Below are 15,352 nucleotides of genomic sequence, written 5' to 3'. Positions count from 1 at the left end.
GACAGCGGAGAGTTTCACAAGTTACATCTCCAAATTCTCATAAAATACTCAGGTGCTTGAACCATCAATACTAGTTCAGACAAATCTTTTAGAAGGATGGTAAGCCCTTCGACAGGTTATTCTGGAAGGTTTTTGATTTTGAGTATTGTTACGATAGTTAGTTTTCAATCTGAAAGTCAGGATAGGAAGTGTTTCTGACTTGAATTGCCAACAGTTTAGCATCAGTCAACAGAGGTGCATTTTACATGGGAGGTAACAGCTCTTCTTTTACCGACAGCATGGAAAACAGCATCCGCTCAGTAAAAGACTACCTAAACATCTCTTAATATTTCTTCTTAACATTCCTACTCAAGCCTCACACCCTTCTATTTAAGACAATTAAAACTCCTTGTGACTCCAGTGAGATCTGGACCATGAGTTTCTCACTTAGTAACATGAGAAGGGTTGGTAGTTAATAAGAACTGTATAGAGAACAGAAGAGTTAGGAACAATGTCCCCCTCTCCTTTGAAATTCTTTGTGAAATAGATTGGGTTTTTTTGAAAGGAAGGATGGGCAGATTGGAACTGAGAACCTGAGAGCTCTGGTGTGTGAGCTGGGTAGAAATCAAGACCTCTCCACCAAATGTTTTAAATTCAGTGTATGTGCATTCTGCAAAGGAAAGCCATTACACCAGAGCATTCCAGCTGCCCAGACTGAAGATTTTGGTTGTAATTCAGTGCAAGATGCATTGTATTATACACATGCTTCTGTGTTTACATATATGATATAGGGTCAACAGGAGGTGTAAGTACTTAGCACATTGCAGGACTGATCTGTTAAGAATATCTACGCTACATAGTGCAGCGTGTTACTTGGGCTAACTCAGCAACAGCAAGGCATGAAGTGGAGGTAGCACTGAGCTCATTACAAGTTCATTTTCTGTGCTTCTCAAGAGGGTTTCGCCCTGCAGTGAGCTCTGTGCTGTCCTAATCCAGGGTCTAAAGTAGCTAGTAGTCTGGAAGTATGGGTATCACTAAGTCATGCTGCAGTCTACAGTGTAGACGTAACCTCATTTATTTTTAGGTGATGTTCTCAGAGCGCAATTGTCAGACACCTGATCTGGACCATCTTTGTGTTTGATCCAAGTACTTACATATGTACCATCTGGCATTTTGCTGTTATTTCAATATCTAAGGAACAACAAAAAGTATATCAGAAAAGTCGTTTGAATTTGATACAGACTGAAAAATCATAGTACCAGAGGAGCCTAAACATAAATGTGTTACTAATCATGAACGTTCCTGGAAGCCAGTATGTTCAGTAAGGGCAGCAAGCTTAAAAAGTACTGGACCCAGATAGGCCGATTCATACATCAGTATGCAGTCTAATCCACTGAGAAATCAAACCAGGAAAAGGAATATGGAAGCCCTGTCTAAATCCTGCAATGTGCATTTTTCCTTCTGGTGTAAGCTTGCTCCATCTTGTATTTACATATTCCAGAGTGTATTCAAAAATTCTAAATCTTAAATGAGAGTCCAAATGTTTTCAGTGACAATCGTTCAATGTAGAAACTACACAATTTAGAATAAATGTTCTGTTTGTAAAGGCACTGTTCCATAATAGTGCCATAAAGATGCTTTAAGAACTTCTACATCAAGTTTGCTTTCATGACAGGAGGTAGGAGGTCTTAAGTCCTCTTGGTAGCATAAGACCTGATCCAGCTCTAAGAATGGCAGTGAATTTTCTCCCTAACTCTATAAATCACCTCTCCTCTGAGGCTGTCTGGAGTATCCTGAGGTGGGAGAAGGGAGTTCAAGCTCTGAGGCTGTGGTAAGATGTGCAATTTTAGTTCCAGCTCAGCTGATAACCCTTAGTCCAGCTTAGCATATCTGACTGCAGATTGCCAGAAAGGGTACCAGCACATCTGACATCCTTTTGGGGCTCACTAAGGAGTGTAAAAAGAGTCCCAATGAGATGTGAAGCTAGTTTCTTTGGTCACATGTGTGTGATGATAAGAATCTAATTCAGATAATAAAGCAAAATATTTTTTAGAGCTCCAAAAGGGAGGAATATTTAGTTCTGTGGAAGACACGAGGTCTGGATTTTGCTAATACTGTGAAGAATAAGTTTCAACAAGCTATGAAAAAGCTAGCAATGAATCTGTGGTAGAAGCTGGTAGGACAAACCACTGGCAAAAAGTGGAAGATGCTTCATAATATATGTCTGACAACTATTTAGGATTCATGGTGGCTGGTGCCAGGGAGACAGGATACAAACACTGCATCTCCTTGTACCAGCAAGACCAGTGTCACTATGGATGCGGGAGACATTAATTCCAAGGGGAGAGTAGTGCCAACTTTTCTCAAAGAAATCCCTTCAGTGGCTCCTCCACTTAGGTAGTTACGAAGTTCAGTTTCCAATGAAAGTTGCTGCCTCCTGGCATTACCTCTGCTTCATTAAATAAGGAGGCACTTATTTGGGCAGTTATGCTCTAAGGGGCCTGCAGAAAGTCAGGAGGAAGAGCCTGAAGTCACTGTGACTAGCACTACTCATTTCTGAAATGCAGCGTGAGAAACAGAGGAGAAACATATGTGACAGAATATAACGAGCATTATGAGAGTGATTCAAATCGACAGCTAATGGCCAGAGCTTAGGCACCTTCCATTAAAAAATAACCAGTGGAACCTGAGAGGTGAAATTCCTGCATATCATGGGATGCTACAGAAAAGACATCGTATGTCAGACACATGGAAATGAAAAACTGGAATGAGATGTGCAAGAATAATGACTGAGATTCCTATTCAGGTCAGGCATGAATATTACCACTGAACATAGAGCATCCACATATGAGGTGTGTAATCACTGCAGAAAGCAGAATGCAAATAACCATGGAAGTCACAGGAGATTCTTGTCATTTGGCTAACATTGGTGCAGATCTATATGTGAATTACAGATTCAGTTAGGGAAAAAATATTGCTCAGTGGCACTCTTACTCATATTTTTTTTAATGAGCTACTGCCCAACTCATACTCCAGCAATTTAACAGCCCATCATATGTGGCAGATAGGCTACAGCTGGGTTCTAGGAGGAGTTATGGGAAGATAATGGATCACAATTCAGGAAAGGCTCATGCTGATAATTTTCAGGATTTATCAGTTTAAACACACAGTATAAAATGCTTGCTGAAGACTGTATGAATAGCAAGAACTTTATTTGATAAGAGAGATTTGAGAGTTTACTGTGGCCCTTACTCTTTCTCACTAGGTTATTGCACAATGCCTTAAAATCTTCATTGGCATCACTGCGTTTACAGCCACATGAACTGAGAAAAGCCAGAGTTCACCATAGACAATCAATCTAGAAGCATTTATGATTATGTACTAAATACTGAACAGAGATACTAAAAAAACACTTCCTGTCCCCAAATGTCAATTACATACAAGAGTGGGATTTCTCTGTTTTAACTTTAGCTGTCAAAAAAGTAAGCATCTAGCATAAGCTATTTGCCTGGGCTTCCTCAACAGTCAGCGGAGAGAGACAGGCACCTCCAGAGAAAAATTCTTCTCATTCTGGATAACGGGATGAATCACCCGCTGGGGACAATGAGTTTCCAACAGCTATAAGGGTATCTAGATAATTCCCTTGCCAGGTGGAGTTTAGAATAGTTGGAAAAACAGACCAGTTTTTGGACACACAGGTCCTTTTCTTTTCATCTGAAAACTGAAGAGGGGGTTGGGTTCCCAACATCTTACCCATTTTATCTAACTATACTAGCTGATCAGATAAAAGCTATTTACCTTACAAACTTTTTTCCCTAAGTATTAGACCACGATAGCTAAAACTCTCCTGTCAGCTAGGTGCCAAACTGGTAGATCTAAAGTTGGACAGGATGAATCTCATCCCAAGACACAGGAAGAGTGAGATAACCCAAAGAACACCCAATAGTTACCATCACTGCAAATGAGAATACAAGCAAGAAGTGGCTGACAGCCTGGTGAAGCTGCAGTCACACCCTCCATACCAGGGCCAAGCACAACTGCTGTCCCAGCAGGTCTGTGCTAGCAAGGAAGAAAATGATGTCTAGCTCAGCCTACGTTTTTTCAAACCTTTTGGGGATCTCCAGGGTGCTGCTGAGACATGACCTACCTAGCCACCAATGATAAAAACACTAATGACAGCAGAAAGAGACTTGAGGTATCATTCTGTAGACTCGCCGCTCATGTACTTCAGTGGCTGAGAAGGGTATCGTGGAAAGGACTGTTTTGATAATATGATGCCTTGTGGTCAGAAAGCCATTAAGATATAGTGACTAATTATGATGCATGTCTGACCTTTTTATCTGTAAATTGGATCAAGTTGCTTTTCTTGCCTATACAGAGGTATGTGGAAAGAAACACTGCTCAGAATATAAGATGGAAAAGACAAAGCACTAGGAAATGTCTTGGAGGATACAGTCCTGCACTGATGAGCAGGAATTAATCATCTAAGTTTGGGAAGCTGCTGCATCTCTTCAATGATAACTGGCATTTAAAGGCACGTACTGCTACAGGATGTGTTAAAACCAGCCTTGTGGACTGACAGCTGTTACTATCATACGGTATATGTACTCTGTACTCTGGGATGAGGCAGGAATGACACAACTCATCTGACCTGTGTAGACTCCTGTCATGACATCAGATGAGGTATGCTCTTGAAATGCTTGTTTATCCTCGCTGGTTACAAAAGGGTTCTAGATAGCTAGATCAGATATTGCTATCTACACCTGGACAGATGAATCCTACCAAAAATTGACCAGTGGGTTGCATTTACACTCCAGCGGGTGCAACCATCCGCTGCACTCCCTGCTGACCCGCAACCTGACTCCCGCGCGCGGGTCCCTCCACCCGCTGCTCGCAGGTTTTGGTCAGGGAGCAGCTGTTTTCCTCAGACAATGAAACTCTCTCTGGAGTGAGTCAAATAAAAACCTCCTCTATGATGCTGCATGAATACTCTTTTATAAGGGGAAATGAGGGGTGCCACTAAGACAGACATTTAGGGAAAAGCCCCAGTCAGATCTAGCAGCCATTAGGCCATGTCGGGAATGTTGTAACAGCCTTACGAAAGATCCTGCCTAGTCTCTTTCATACAGTGGTTCTTAATAATGAGCATATAATAAATGTACAGTCTGGAGGAATTTACTATACAGTATCCAATTGGATTTATATAGTCATAAACTTCCACAGCACTGCTTCTATGATTTACAACAGTCCCTACTAATTATGAAGCAATGCCTGGATATGAGAAGTAAAAGGCAAATGTTACCAGACTGGTTGTATAGTGATATTATACAAATGCACATTTGCCACAGCAATTTAGAATTACGTATTAACAGAGAACTGCTGCAAGTAACGATGTATTTTAGCCTGCCGTTATGAAAAGCACCAAGCAGAAAGTGTCGGAAGGCTGTGGGACAGGGTGTTTATTGTGACGGACTTCAGAGATAAGGGAAGGAGCAGGGAGGGGTTGCTCCACGGACGCCTGTGAATGAACTTCTGCTACCTTCTGCCTGGTTGGAAGGGTTTGGACTTAGCGGCTTAGCTGATCCTTTTCAAAACCTATACTTCTGATTTTCTAAAAAGAAACCACCATAGAAAATACTGTAACTTACTATAGAACAAGCCTCCCTCAGGACCTGAGGGGATATAGAAGGACGTTTACTTCACAGAAGTCTTCCAGCACAGACATTTCATGATTGCTGTTACTCAGCATAGTAAATAGTTATTTCAGAAAGGACCACGTGTCATTAATATAAATTACCTGGGCATCGTGGGCAGCACAGCTGTGGTACGTGCACGGGAGAAGGGCAGTGTAGGCTTGGGCATCGTATCCTGCTGCACAGTACGTTTCCGTTCTGCAGATGGGACATAACACAGTGCTTTAATGGGATGGGCCAACGTGCAGGTTTCTGTGCTCTCCATTCTATGCCTAGATATTTGAAAAAGAAATGCTTTTCTTTTTTACAACATTCCGATTTCACTTACCCTGGGGTAAGCCCTGACTACTTCCACTGCCTCTGAATTTATGCTGAAGGTCAGAATGTAGCATAAACTCAAACGAACATTAAAATCATAAGAAGTGCTTAAAAATGGATTTCAACAGTCTTCATCTGTGTTTTCTTTTGAGCATATTACGCTTCAGAATTGCTTTTGTAGGGCTAAGACATAGATAGTGAATAGTAGGTCTCTGAGATATCCCCTACTGAGGGTTAGTTCAAGACCACAAGAGATAATAGTGTCTGTAATTTTTCCTGAAAACTGTGGAGAGTCTTTTGTTTTCATTTTATGGGTTCCCTGGTAGACAAAGAATACCAGTTGGTAAGTAGCCATTTTTCTAAGAAATACGAGCGAGTCATGAAAATAGTGTTCATTATTCATGTCACTAACATAATATTCTATTTGACCACATCTAAGTTTGATTTATAATTAAAATACAGGGAATTTTCAGCCTCCAGTATCTGTAACCAGAAAAGACTATCCATTTCAGATTCCCATTTCCCATCTATAATTCATCCTCCTAACTTAGCTCTGTGTTGCTCACGTTTACAGCAAGAAAGATCTTTTAGCATGAACTCTGATACTATGCTATGACTATAGTTTTGGGTGGCGTTAGGAATAAAGCCACTTCATTTTCACATGCTTTCTGGAGCACTGAAATGTGTCCAGTGGAGGTGCAGACTGAGATTTCGTATGTGTAGGCTTTTCTAGCCATCTCCTTCAAAATAATCCATTGAATCCTAAATACCTGAGGGCTACAGGTTAGAATCATACTGTTAGAAGATCATTACTAGCCATAGACTACGTCTGTGCATCTCTAAAAAGAGACTCTAAAAGTGATATTGTCATCTGTTTCCAATATGATGATTGAAATTAAATATACTGACTGACTTTACAGAGTGGAGACGCTTTGAGAGATGGGGACTATCGTTGGGCTGCATGGCTCCTCACCTGGGAGCCTTTAAAGCACGGGTGCAGAGGAAAGGCCGGCAGGCTCTGCTGGCCTGGTGCGTGTGGCTTCCTCGCACCATGGCCTCCCTTCCCTTTTAATCACTAGTCCTGCAAAATCTCCTGACGCGCATGTTCACCTTTTGTGCACCATCAGTTGTGATAAAAACTCTGCAGGCCAGCTTCTCCTCCCAGTACTCCACCGTTTGCAGCAGGACCAAGCTATTTTAACGGATCGTGTGCTTAATGAGACTCATCTTATGCTTAGATTCACAGAGACATTTGGGAGACCAAGCCCTACTGGCTCGAGCGGGCCTTGAGCTCCCATAGACCTCTGTGAGTGAGAGCCATGGTGAGTGTTTCTGCTTCGGATACGCAAAGAATAACAATGCAGCTCTCTTCTTTAGCTGTATTAGCAGTGCTAAACGCAAAGAACATTTATTTTAGCCCCTGAAGTCTGCAGATCTGACTTTGAACACAAGCAGGAGGCTGCTCTATTTTAAAGAGTGAAATAACGATCTGGCAAATTGTGAGTGCTTTAATTTACCAGACAGTAACAGTCAACAGTCTCACTGTGTATTCAGGCAGGGGGAGGAGAAGGGGAACAGGGTGAGAACACTGAATTACGTTTAGTTTTATTCTGGTTTAAGTGTGTAAATACTAACTTGTAAAAATACAGTACTACACACACAAAACCAGGATATTTTTTAATACCATGCTGCATAATTTGGCCTCTGTTTGGTTAAGTTTGTCTCGCCTTTTTCTTAAACATCAGAAGTGTGTGTGCTGGGTTGGGGGGGACTGTTCAGAGGAGGTGTGGAGATCCCCCTCGCCTGACCTGACTGATGTGACTTGTTTTGTGTGGCGATCATATGGATCGTGATGCTTGAGGCTGGCAAAAGAATTTTCCCTCTTGGTCACAGAGTGATGAAGACGCCTGGGGATGTGTTTGCGCTTCTCTCCAGGGTGAGGGAGTAGCTGCTGGTCCAGACTCTACCTGTCCTTTGCCTAGCTGGTTTCCTGCCAGGGAGGCATAGTGGGTGACACTCAGCTCTCTCTTATTTGCTGTCTGTGGCACACTCTAGTTTCATTTCTTTATGCTGTAATGTTATAAGGTCTGTGCTTGTGGTCATGGGATGTTATCTAATGCTTTATATAGCCTTAATTTTATTAATATTATGAATTACTGAGAGTTTCCTGCTGATCTGAAGTTCTCCCTGTAGGCCAGTGTTCTGGTGGCGTTTCTCTAGCCCGGGGCAAAGCTCGAAGAAAGGGCTGGATGCTGCGGATGCTCTTTGGGGGTTTCCTCCCAGGCAACAAACCACTCCTGTTCCACGGCTCCCCCAGCGTCCTCGCTGCTGCAGCGAGCCCTGGTTGCATTTTGCACCCTCACTGTACGTCAAAGGTAAAACAGGGTGAACGAGCAAGTGGGGCCCAGAGCCGCCCCCGGGCTGCAGGTACTGACAGCTCCCACAAGCAGTTTCCATCTTTGCTTCCCTTGTTGCCCTCTTCTGTCACTCTGGTCTTCCACATCCGTGCGAGAGAAAGAGAAATAAAATACCTCCCGCCTGCTGGCCCCTCGCACTGCGTGGGGACGTCTGGATGACAGCAGTGCTGCTCTCCAGAGGCGGGCTACATGTGCTTTCCCAGCCCTCCAGACTCTCTAACACCTTCCTGAAAATCACTGAGCAATGATTTGTATCCACATCTCTAGGGTTTCCAGCGATTTCATCCCCACCCAAGGCACAGCCTTCCAGCAATTTAATGAGTGCTTTACCACACACTGTTTCTGAGGGAGTTTCAAGCTTTCACATACAGCCAGCAAAAGTGAATAGAAACTCCTTTTGGCTTTAAAGGGAGACTTTTCCTCCTCTTCCTAGTACGCTGCTTTTGCTCTTACAGATGCTCTGTGCACAGATGTGAGATGCAGCCAAGCTTGTGGGACTACTGTTTGTATATCTCTGCACAAAAGTGTAGTAGCAGATCCCTTAGAGCAAATCCTGCACAGGGGCCCAATATTTTACACTTGCTGGGGGGAGAATAGCCAAGAAGATTTTATTTCACATTAAATACAGCAGGCAAAATTCAGCATCTGGAGTGTCTCATATGTTAGTGATTAAGATCCCTTATTGTTTAGTCATTTTTAAAGTACTCCAAGGGACAAATTCTGCCCTCATTTTCCTGTCCCCCCGCAAGCTGAATGGGACATGTTGAGGGGGTCTGTGACTGCTGTGTCTTAGCGTCAGACAGGAACACATGGCAGCAAAAGGGCCTGTCCTTTCATGTCCTAACCAAGTCCCTCTGCTCCCCATGCCCTTTTCTCATTTTTCATTGCCTTGTTCTTCTTTCTGAGATTTTTGTAAATGGTGCTATCCATGCCTGTTCCTTCAGCACGTTAAGGCAGCAGATGCTTTGACTGTGGAAGTGCCTTTTGGAAGATGTGGGCACTGTCTTTAGATCAAAACACAACCAAATTTGTACTCTGCATAATCCTCCATGTTGGTGGAAGTACAAGGATTATGTGTATGTAGGGGGATCTGGTTATCTGAGGTGTAACGCTCTGCAACAAGCAGAGCTTGTGGCTAGTTAAGGAGCTTTTTTGTCTGTCCTGTGCAAGCATTTGTGCCAGTATCGGCCTTCTCTGTTAGTGCTTTCCCTGGGCTAGGATCACCTGCCTCTGTTGCCTGCCACTTCCAGGACACCCAGCACGAGTCAGAACCCCCGAGCAAAACCCGGTCTGGGCTCTGTCGTGGTGCAGATACAAGGTAAAGGCTTCTCGTCAGTTAAGCAAGTAGAAGGAGTTGTAGGAGCAGTAGCTGAACAGTCCTACCTCTGAGCAGAGACAGTTAACGCAGTAAACAAGGCCGTAGGGTTCTAGGTAAGGATGCCATCTTTCTCCTACGCGGTACTTCTTATCTTGAAACACACAGTATGTATCTGAATCTGTAAAACAGTGAAGAATTGAAAGAGAGGTGAAGAAATGATCCCATCCCATGCTTGAGAAGTGTTTTATGTCTGCAGCATTCTCTGTAGACCATGTTTGAGAATGATACATAAAATTTGGTGAAGAATTACTTTTTTTCTTTCCCTCGAGAATCACACTTTAAAACTGGGATGCTCTTAATTTTTGATGCTGTTGTTTCTAACTTCCCAAACCAAAATAAATGAAGTGACCTCCCCATCCTCTCCGAAGCTGCAGCTCCTGAAACAGCTGACAAAAAGGCTTTCATACAGGGTGAGTTTAGCCTTTCGCCTGTGGAAGATGTAGGTGCAGATCCTGTTTAGGTTGCAAAATCAAAGCTCTCAATTGCTCAGACAGGTTCATAGGAAACAAAACCTTTTCATTGCAAAGTCAAAGCAACTGCCTCCACTCAGGAAAAGCCCAGGCTCTACAGCAGAGAGACTCTGAACATGGGGACTACAAATGGAAGATGTGTGCATTGTTTTTACCCTGCATATTCAGTATCGCCATATTTTAACAACCCAATCAAATAAAAGCTTGTCATAGTATTTCAAAACACTCTGTGTTGGCTTATATATGCATCACCTTCCAAATTATTTAAGATCTTGCTTTTCACTAAACACTTCTAATCTTGCAGGTGTAGTTTTGCAGGAGTCCATCTGCCTACTAGACATTACTGCCCTGTCTCTCACTGTCATGTTATAGTTTCACATTAAAAACTCAAACCTCTTCAACAGAAAGGGTTTTATTACGGCAAAATTTCCATGAGAGAAGTACTTGCTGTTATCTTAATGATGTCCAAGCTCCGCTTGATTCACCACCCTCAGTATAAATGATACTTCAGAGTATCAAACTGCCTGTCTTCCAAGAGATAATCCAAGAAAGGAACTTGTCTAACTTTCACTGGGCCAAAAGCAGGTAGCAAGAGGTAGGGATTGTTAGTAGCCACTGTGAGATGACCTGCTTTCACTTCACACAAAAGCCTGACAAATAAAATGCAGGATTGACCTGGAAAAGCAGCTGGCTGAAGTGGAGGTTGGTAATTTCTCACTCTGCTTCCTCTGAACAGGGATACCTGCACAGTGTTTTCTTGCGAGTAAGAAGGCCTTCTCTGAACCCCGGCCCCCTCCTCCCCGCTATTTTTTTTTCTTTTTTCATCTGCCTGCTTAGAAGCAGAAGCTGCTGACACTGAGACTGAAGTTTTGAACTACCTCTCAAGTGCAGGCAACGTGCTATGCAAGAGGAAGGCCAAGGCCCGGCATGCACAGGTGGGGAAAGCATTCCAGATAGCTGCTAACAAGGCTGTAGCAGTCAATAACTGCTACGGACTTATTTGGGTAGTTATTCCTCCTTGCCATGCTTTCTGAAATGTGTTAACATCTCCCACGGACGACAGGCTTTGTAGAAATATTCTCTTTGCTTTGTTTGTGTTCTTTTCAATGCATCTCATCAAGTTTTTGACAGTGCTCGGACCTTTCTCAAAGGATATATCTAATCCAGTTCATATGAGGTTGTTTTTGGAACACAACAGAGCAGCCTTGGAAGAGCTTTACGCTAGCTGAAAACCTCAGCACAATAGTCTTACACATGGGACAAAATCCAGATAATCCGTCAGATGTTTATAGAGGTCACTAAAATGGAATTAAGCACTCTCCTGATTCAGAGCATTTGAAATTAAACAGATTCTTCCACTGATGTGTTATGTTCCTGAGGACGCAATGAAACCTGTATGGCTTCAGGAAAATGCACCCCAAACGTGGGTGTGACCTGTTTCTACTAAATGAAGGATTAGAAGGAGAACGCTGGAGGGGTTTGAGTGCAATTCCATGGTTTAGAACATTTTTGTTTGAAGATCATTTCCGAACCGTATTTATCAAACAGAAGGAAAATTCCAAATGTAAGTGAACGTCACAGCTTTGTTTGAAGGTTACTTACGTTTTACTTGTTCTAGTTTACCTCCATCTATGAAAAGCAGACAGAGCACAATGAAAAAGATAAAATGAAAATTCTCCAATCTCCACTTTCTTCTCATCTTTATCGACAAAAGTGAAAGAAGGAGCCTCCAAAGTAGAGAATGTTGAGCTGTTGGAAAGAAAAGATGAAAAGAATTAAACTAGAAGCTGTAGTATAGTTCAGTTCTCTGACACGATTTCAGCCAGCACACAGAATTCCTAAACTGCCACAACCAAAAAATCTGTCTGTATCAGACATCTTCATTTCACAGAAACAGCTTTAGCTTTAGATCATTTTGTATTTGGAAAAGGGACCTCATTCCCATTCATGAAAGCTGAAAAATGGGTATTATACCTTATAAAGCCCTCATCTTGTTCCAAAGCAGAGAAACCCAGAAAGGGAGCAAGCTAAATTCTTAAAGTTCTCCTTCACGAGAAAAATAGTCTGAGAGATTTTCTTGGAGAGCAGCTCTTTTGGATGTAATTAAGGAAATACAGGTGTCAGTTGTAACATGTTTGCTTCTTCATAAAATTAACCTTGGATATAGCTGGTATATTAGCGCTGAAAAGTGGAAATGCAGTGGGTGAAATGCTGGTCACGCTGTGTCAGTGGGAATTTTCCTCATTGAATCCAATGGGCTTCCCCCACTGCCGAATTCACCCCCCCACCCATCTCCGACTACTATTGTTCTGGGATTGTGTATAATTAATTTTCCCAGCATTAACCCTTTCACTGCCTTGAAATCTGAAAGTACAACATGGGAATGACATGCCACCTTCCTTCTTGTAGATCGTTACTATCGAAACCTTGCACACGGAGCACAGCTTAATGTATTATTGTCTGAGAGGTGCAGAGACAGTATTGTGCTTGCTGCAAGCACCGTTCTATTTATCTTTTTCTGGCTTTTTTGAAGACGAATTATTTATAATGAAAAATAATGAAAAAAACCCAAAGCGAGTAAATAATTAACTAAAGTAGAATGTATTTATTTTTAGTAGCCAACCTAAGATTCTAAATTAAAAATATGTAGGCTCTTTGCTGTTCATCAGAGATCATTGCAAAAGTATTATCCTCCCAAAGTACACTTGTCCAAAATGTACAGTATTGAAAAGGACTGGTTTTGATTTGAACAGCCTGGAAGTGGATTCACAATGAGTTTTATGAAAGTGAAAAAAAGATTCATTACTGGAAAAATACACAATCTGCTTTGTAAACTAATTTGACCTCTTCAGATTTCATGTTAACAACAGCACCATACACGAAGAGGTTTCAGTTGACACCTAACCGAAGCAGTAACGTTTATTATACATGTATATTCAGAATTAAGTAGGGCACGGAGTGTTTAGAGAAGTTAACTAAATTGTTACTCAAGCTCTAAAGAAGTCACTGCAAGTTAACAACCACTTGAAAACCCATCTCCTTAGCAGGACAATTCTGTGTGACCTGGGATACTGTAAGAAAGAAGGGATGATCTGATTTTATTGGGGTGTTTTTATTGCCTTTACTTTAGTTTAGGGGTTCTCCACTCAGTATTCCCGAAACACAACCCAGACGGACATCTTCCTTGACTAACCAAATCGAGGCAGCTACTCTGCGTATGCTCAACAGGCTCATTCAAAATAACGCACAGTGCATCTGAAAACATGCAAAAGCATCACACTGTTTTAAAAGCACACTCCCTATGCAGCAACAAAATATAATATTCCATTTATTTTGGAAACAGAGAATAATATTCCGATTTCAGAAGAAAAGTTTAAGTCATGTTTTCCTTTCAACGTGTTCAAATCACGTAGGACACTTGTAAGCCAAACAAACTTTGAAGAACTTGTTTAAAAGACCATCAGGACATCGTGCCTGCACTGAAAACAACAGCAGCACATCACAGGGACTGGCAGAAACGGGAATGTTTAAATACCGTGGCCTTCTTGGGGGTTGCTTAAGCAAACAATATTTATAAACGGAGCACAATAATCCTTTGTGCAGCTCTTTACCTGTTCGCGAGATTGGTTAGAAAGAGCTCAGAAATCCATCCATTTCAAATGCCAGGTCTTCAAACAGAAGAGCATTTTAAAACCTGGGCTGCTCATGCCCCGAGACGCTGCCGGTGAGGCGAAATGGAGGAGTTAATCGCAGGAACGGGATGGGGACTTCTGATGTCCTTCTTAATTCCCTTTAATTTCTGTATTGTTGTTACTCCAGCCAGAAACACATACTTCTCACTGTTAGCACCCTCCCTTTCCTTCCCCACAGGGCACCGTCCCCAAATAGTCTTGGGTTTAAATAACCTCCGCTGGGATTAACCTGTTAATAACTATCGGCGTGGTCTGCGCGCAGCAGAAACCGCGAGCGCGAGCCGCCCCTGTGCGCGCTGCCCGCAGCTGGAGCGCGGCACCGCCGTCTGGTCCCGGCGCCGCGGAGCCGCGGTTAGCGCCCACCCGCCTCGGCGCCGCGACCGGCCCCGCCGAGCGCTGCGGCTGCGGCTGCGGCTGCGGCTGCGGCTGAGCCCGGGACGCGGACGCGCCGCCGAGCCGGGAGCCGGGCGCGGAGCCGGGCCGCGGGCGGGGGGCTCCGCCGGGCCGCGGGCGGCTCCGCGGGGGCGGCTCCGCGGGAAGCGGCCGCCGCCGTCGGGCTGGGCGCTCGGGCCCTGGTGCTCAGCCGCCGCCGGGCCGCGGGCGGGGGTCCGGGGGGCGGCGGGCAGCACCGGCGCCGCCGCGCTCGCCCTGCGGCTCCGACGGCGGGAGGCTGCGCGGCCGCGCGCGGCGCCGGGGGCCGGGGAGCTCACGCACCTGGGGCGAGGCCGGGCCGAGGGCGCTGGGGGCTCCCGGGAAGAGCGGCGTCGGCGGGGAGCCGCGGCCCCGCTCTCCTGCGCTCCGCTCGGCTCCGCTCGGCGCGGCGGGGCTCTGCCGCAGCGGCTCCGCTCGCCGGTCACGTTGCCGTCATCTCCCCCCTCGCGTCTTCCCTTCGGTCCCGCCGAGTGGCGACGGGCAGCTGCGGGCGGGCGGGCGGGCGGGCGCTGCGGCCCCGACCCCGAGCCGCCGGGGCGAGGAGGGAGGGAGGAAGCCGCCGGGGCTGCGCGGGGGCACCTGCCCGCGCCCGGCCGCGGGGGATGCGCGGCGGCGGCGGCGGCGGGAGGAATGCGGCGCTTCGTCCGTCCCTCCGTCCGCCCGTCCGTGCGCCGGCCGCCGCCTCGCCCGCGCCCCTCTGCCGCTGCCGGGCACCGCGCCGTGACTGACAGGGCCGGGGTGGAGTCTGCGCGCGGTGGGGGCGCGGGGCAGGCGAGGCCGGGGCCGGGGCCGGAGCCGGGGCCGGGTTCCAGCGCCCGCCTCCCCGTCCCCGTCCCCGTCCCCTTCCCCTTCCCCTTCCCCTCCGCGGGTGCGGGCGGCCGGCGGGCCCCGCCGCCCCGGGGCCACCTGCGGGCGGGCAGCCGCCCCGCCCCGCCCCGCCCCGCCCCGCCGCGGGGAGCCGCGCAGCGCCCCG

The 15,352-nt window shown here is 45.5% G+C and overlaps 1 protein-coding gene across 4 annotated transcripts in view; it reads right to left on the bottom strand.

Annotated features, from left to right (window-relative positions):
- CHRDL1 (chordin like 1) overlaps positions 1-14,884 on the bottom strand; it is a 45,452-nt gene extending 30,568 nt beyond the window's left edge. Inside the window, exons 1-4 of one of the 4 annotated variants that reach the window (XM_064518134.1) lie at positions 14,662-14,884; positions 11,858-12,004; positions 9,791-9,903; positions 5,777-5,870 (exon numbers count right to left, since the gene is read on the bottom strand). In XM_064518134.1, the coding sequence (XP_064374204.1) occupies positions 5,777-5,870; positions 9,791-9,903; positions 11,858-11,954 (304 nt within the window). In that variant the 5' untranslated portion in view covers positions 11,955-12,004; positions 14,662-14,884. Of the gene's footprint in view, positions 1-5,776; positions 5,871-9,790; positions 9,904-11,857; positions 12,005-13,866; positions 13,949-14,661 lie in introns of those variants that run through there. The other 3 variants (XM_064518133.1, XM_064518131.1, XM_064518132.1) reach the window with 3 other exon arrangements.
- Positions 14,885-15,352: the final 468 nt, after the last annotated feature.

Source organism: Dromaius novaehollandiae, chromosome 11 (genome assembly GCF_036370855.1).
Source record: "Dromaius novaehollandiae isolate bDroNov1 chromosome 11, bDroNov1.hap1, whole genome shotgun sequence".
In the NCBI taxonomy this organism is placed as follows: domain Eukaryota; kingdom Metazoa; phylum Chordata; class Aves; order Casuariiformes; family Dromaiidae; genus Dromaius; species Dromaius novaehollandiae.
This window is presented reverse-complemented; position numbering and strand designations above follow the sequence as displayed.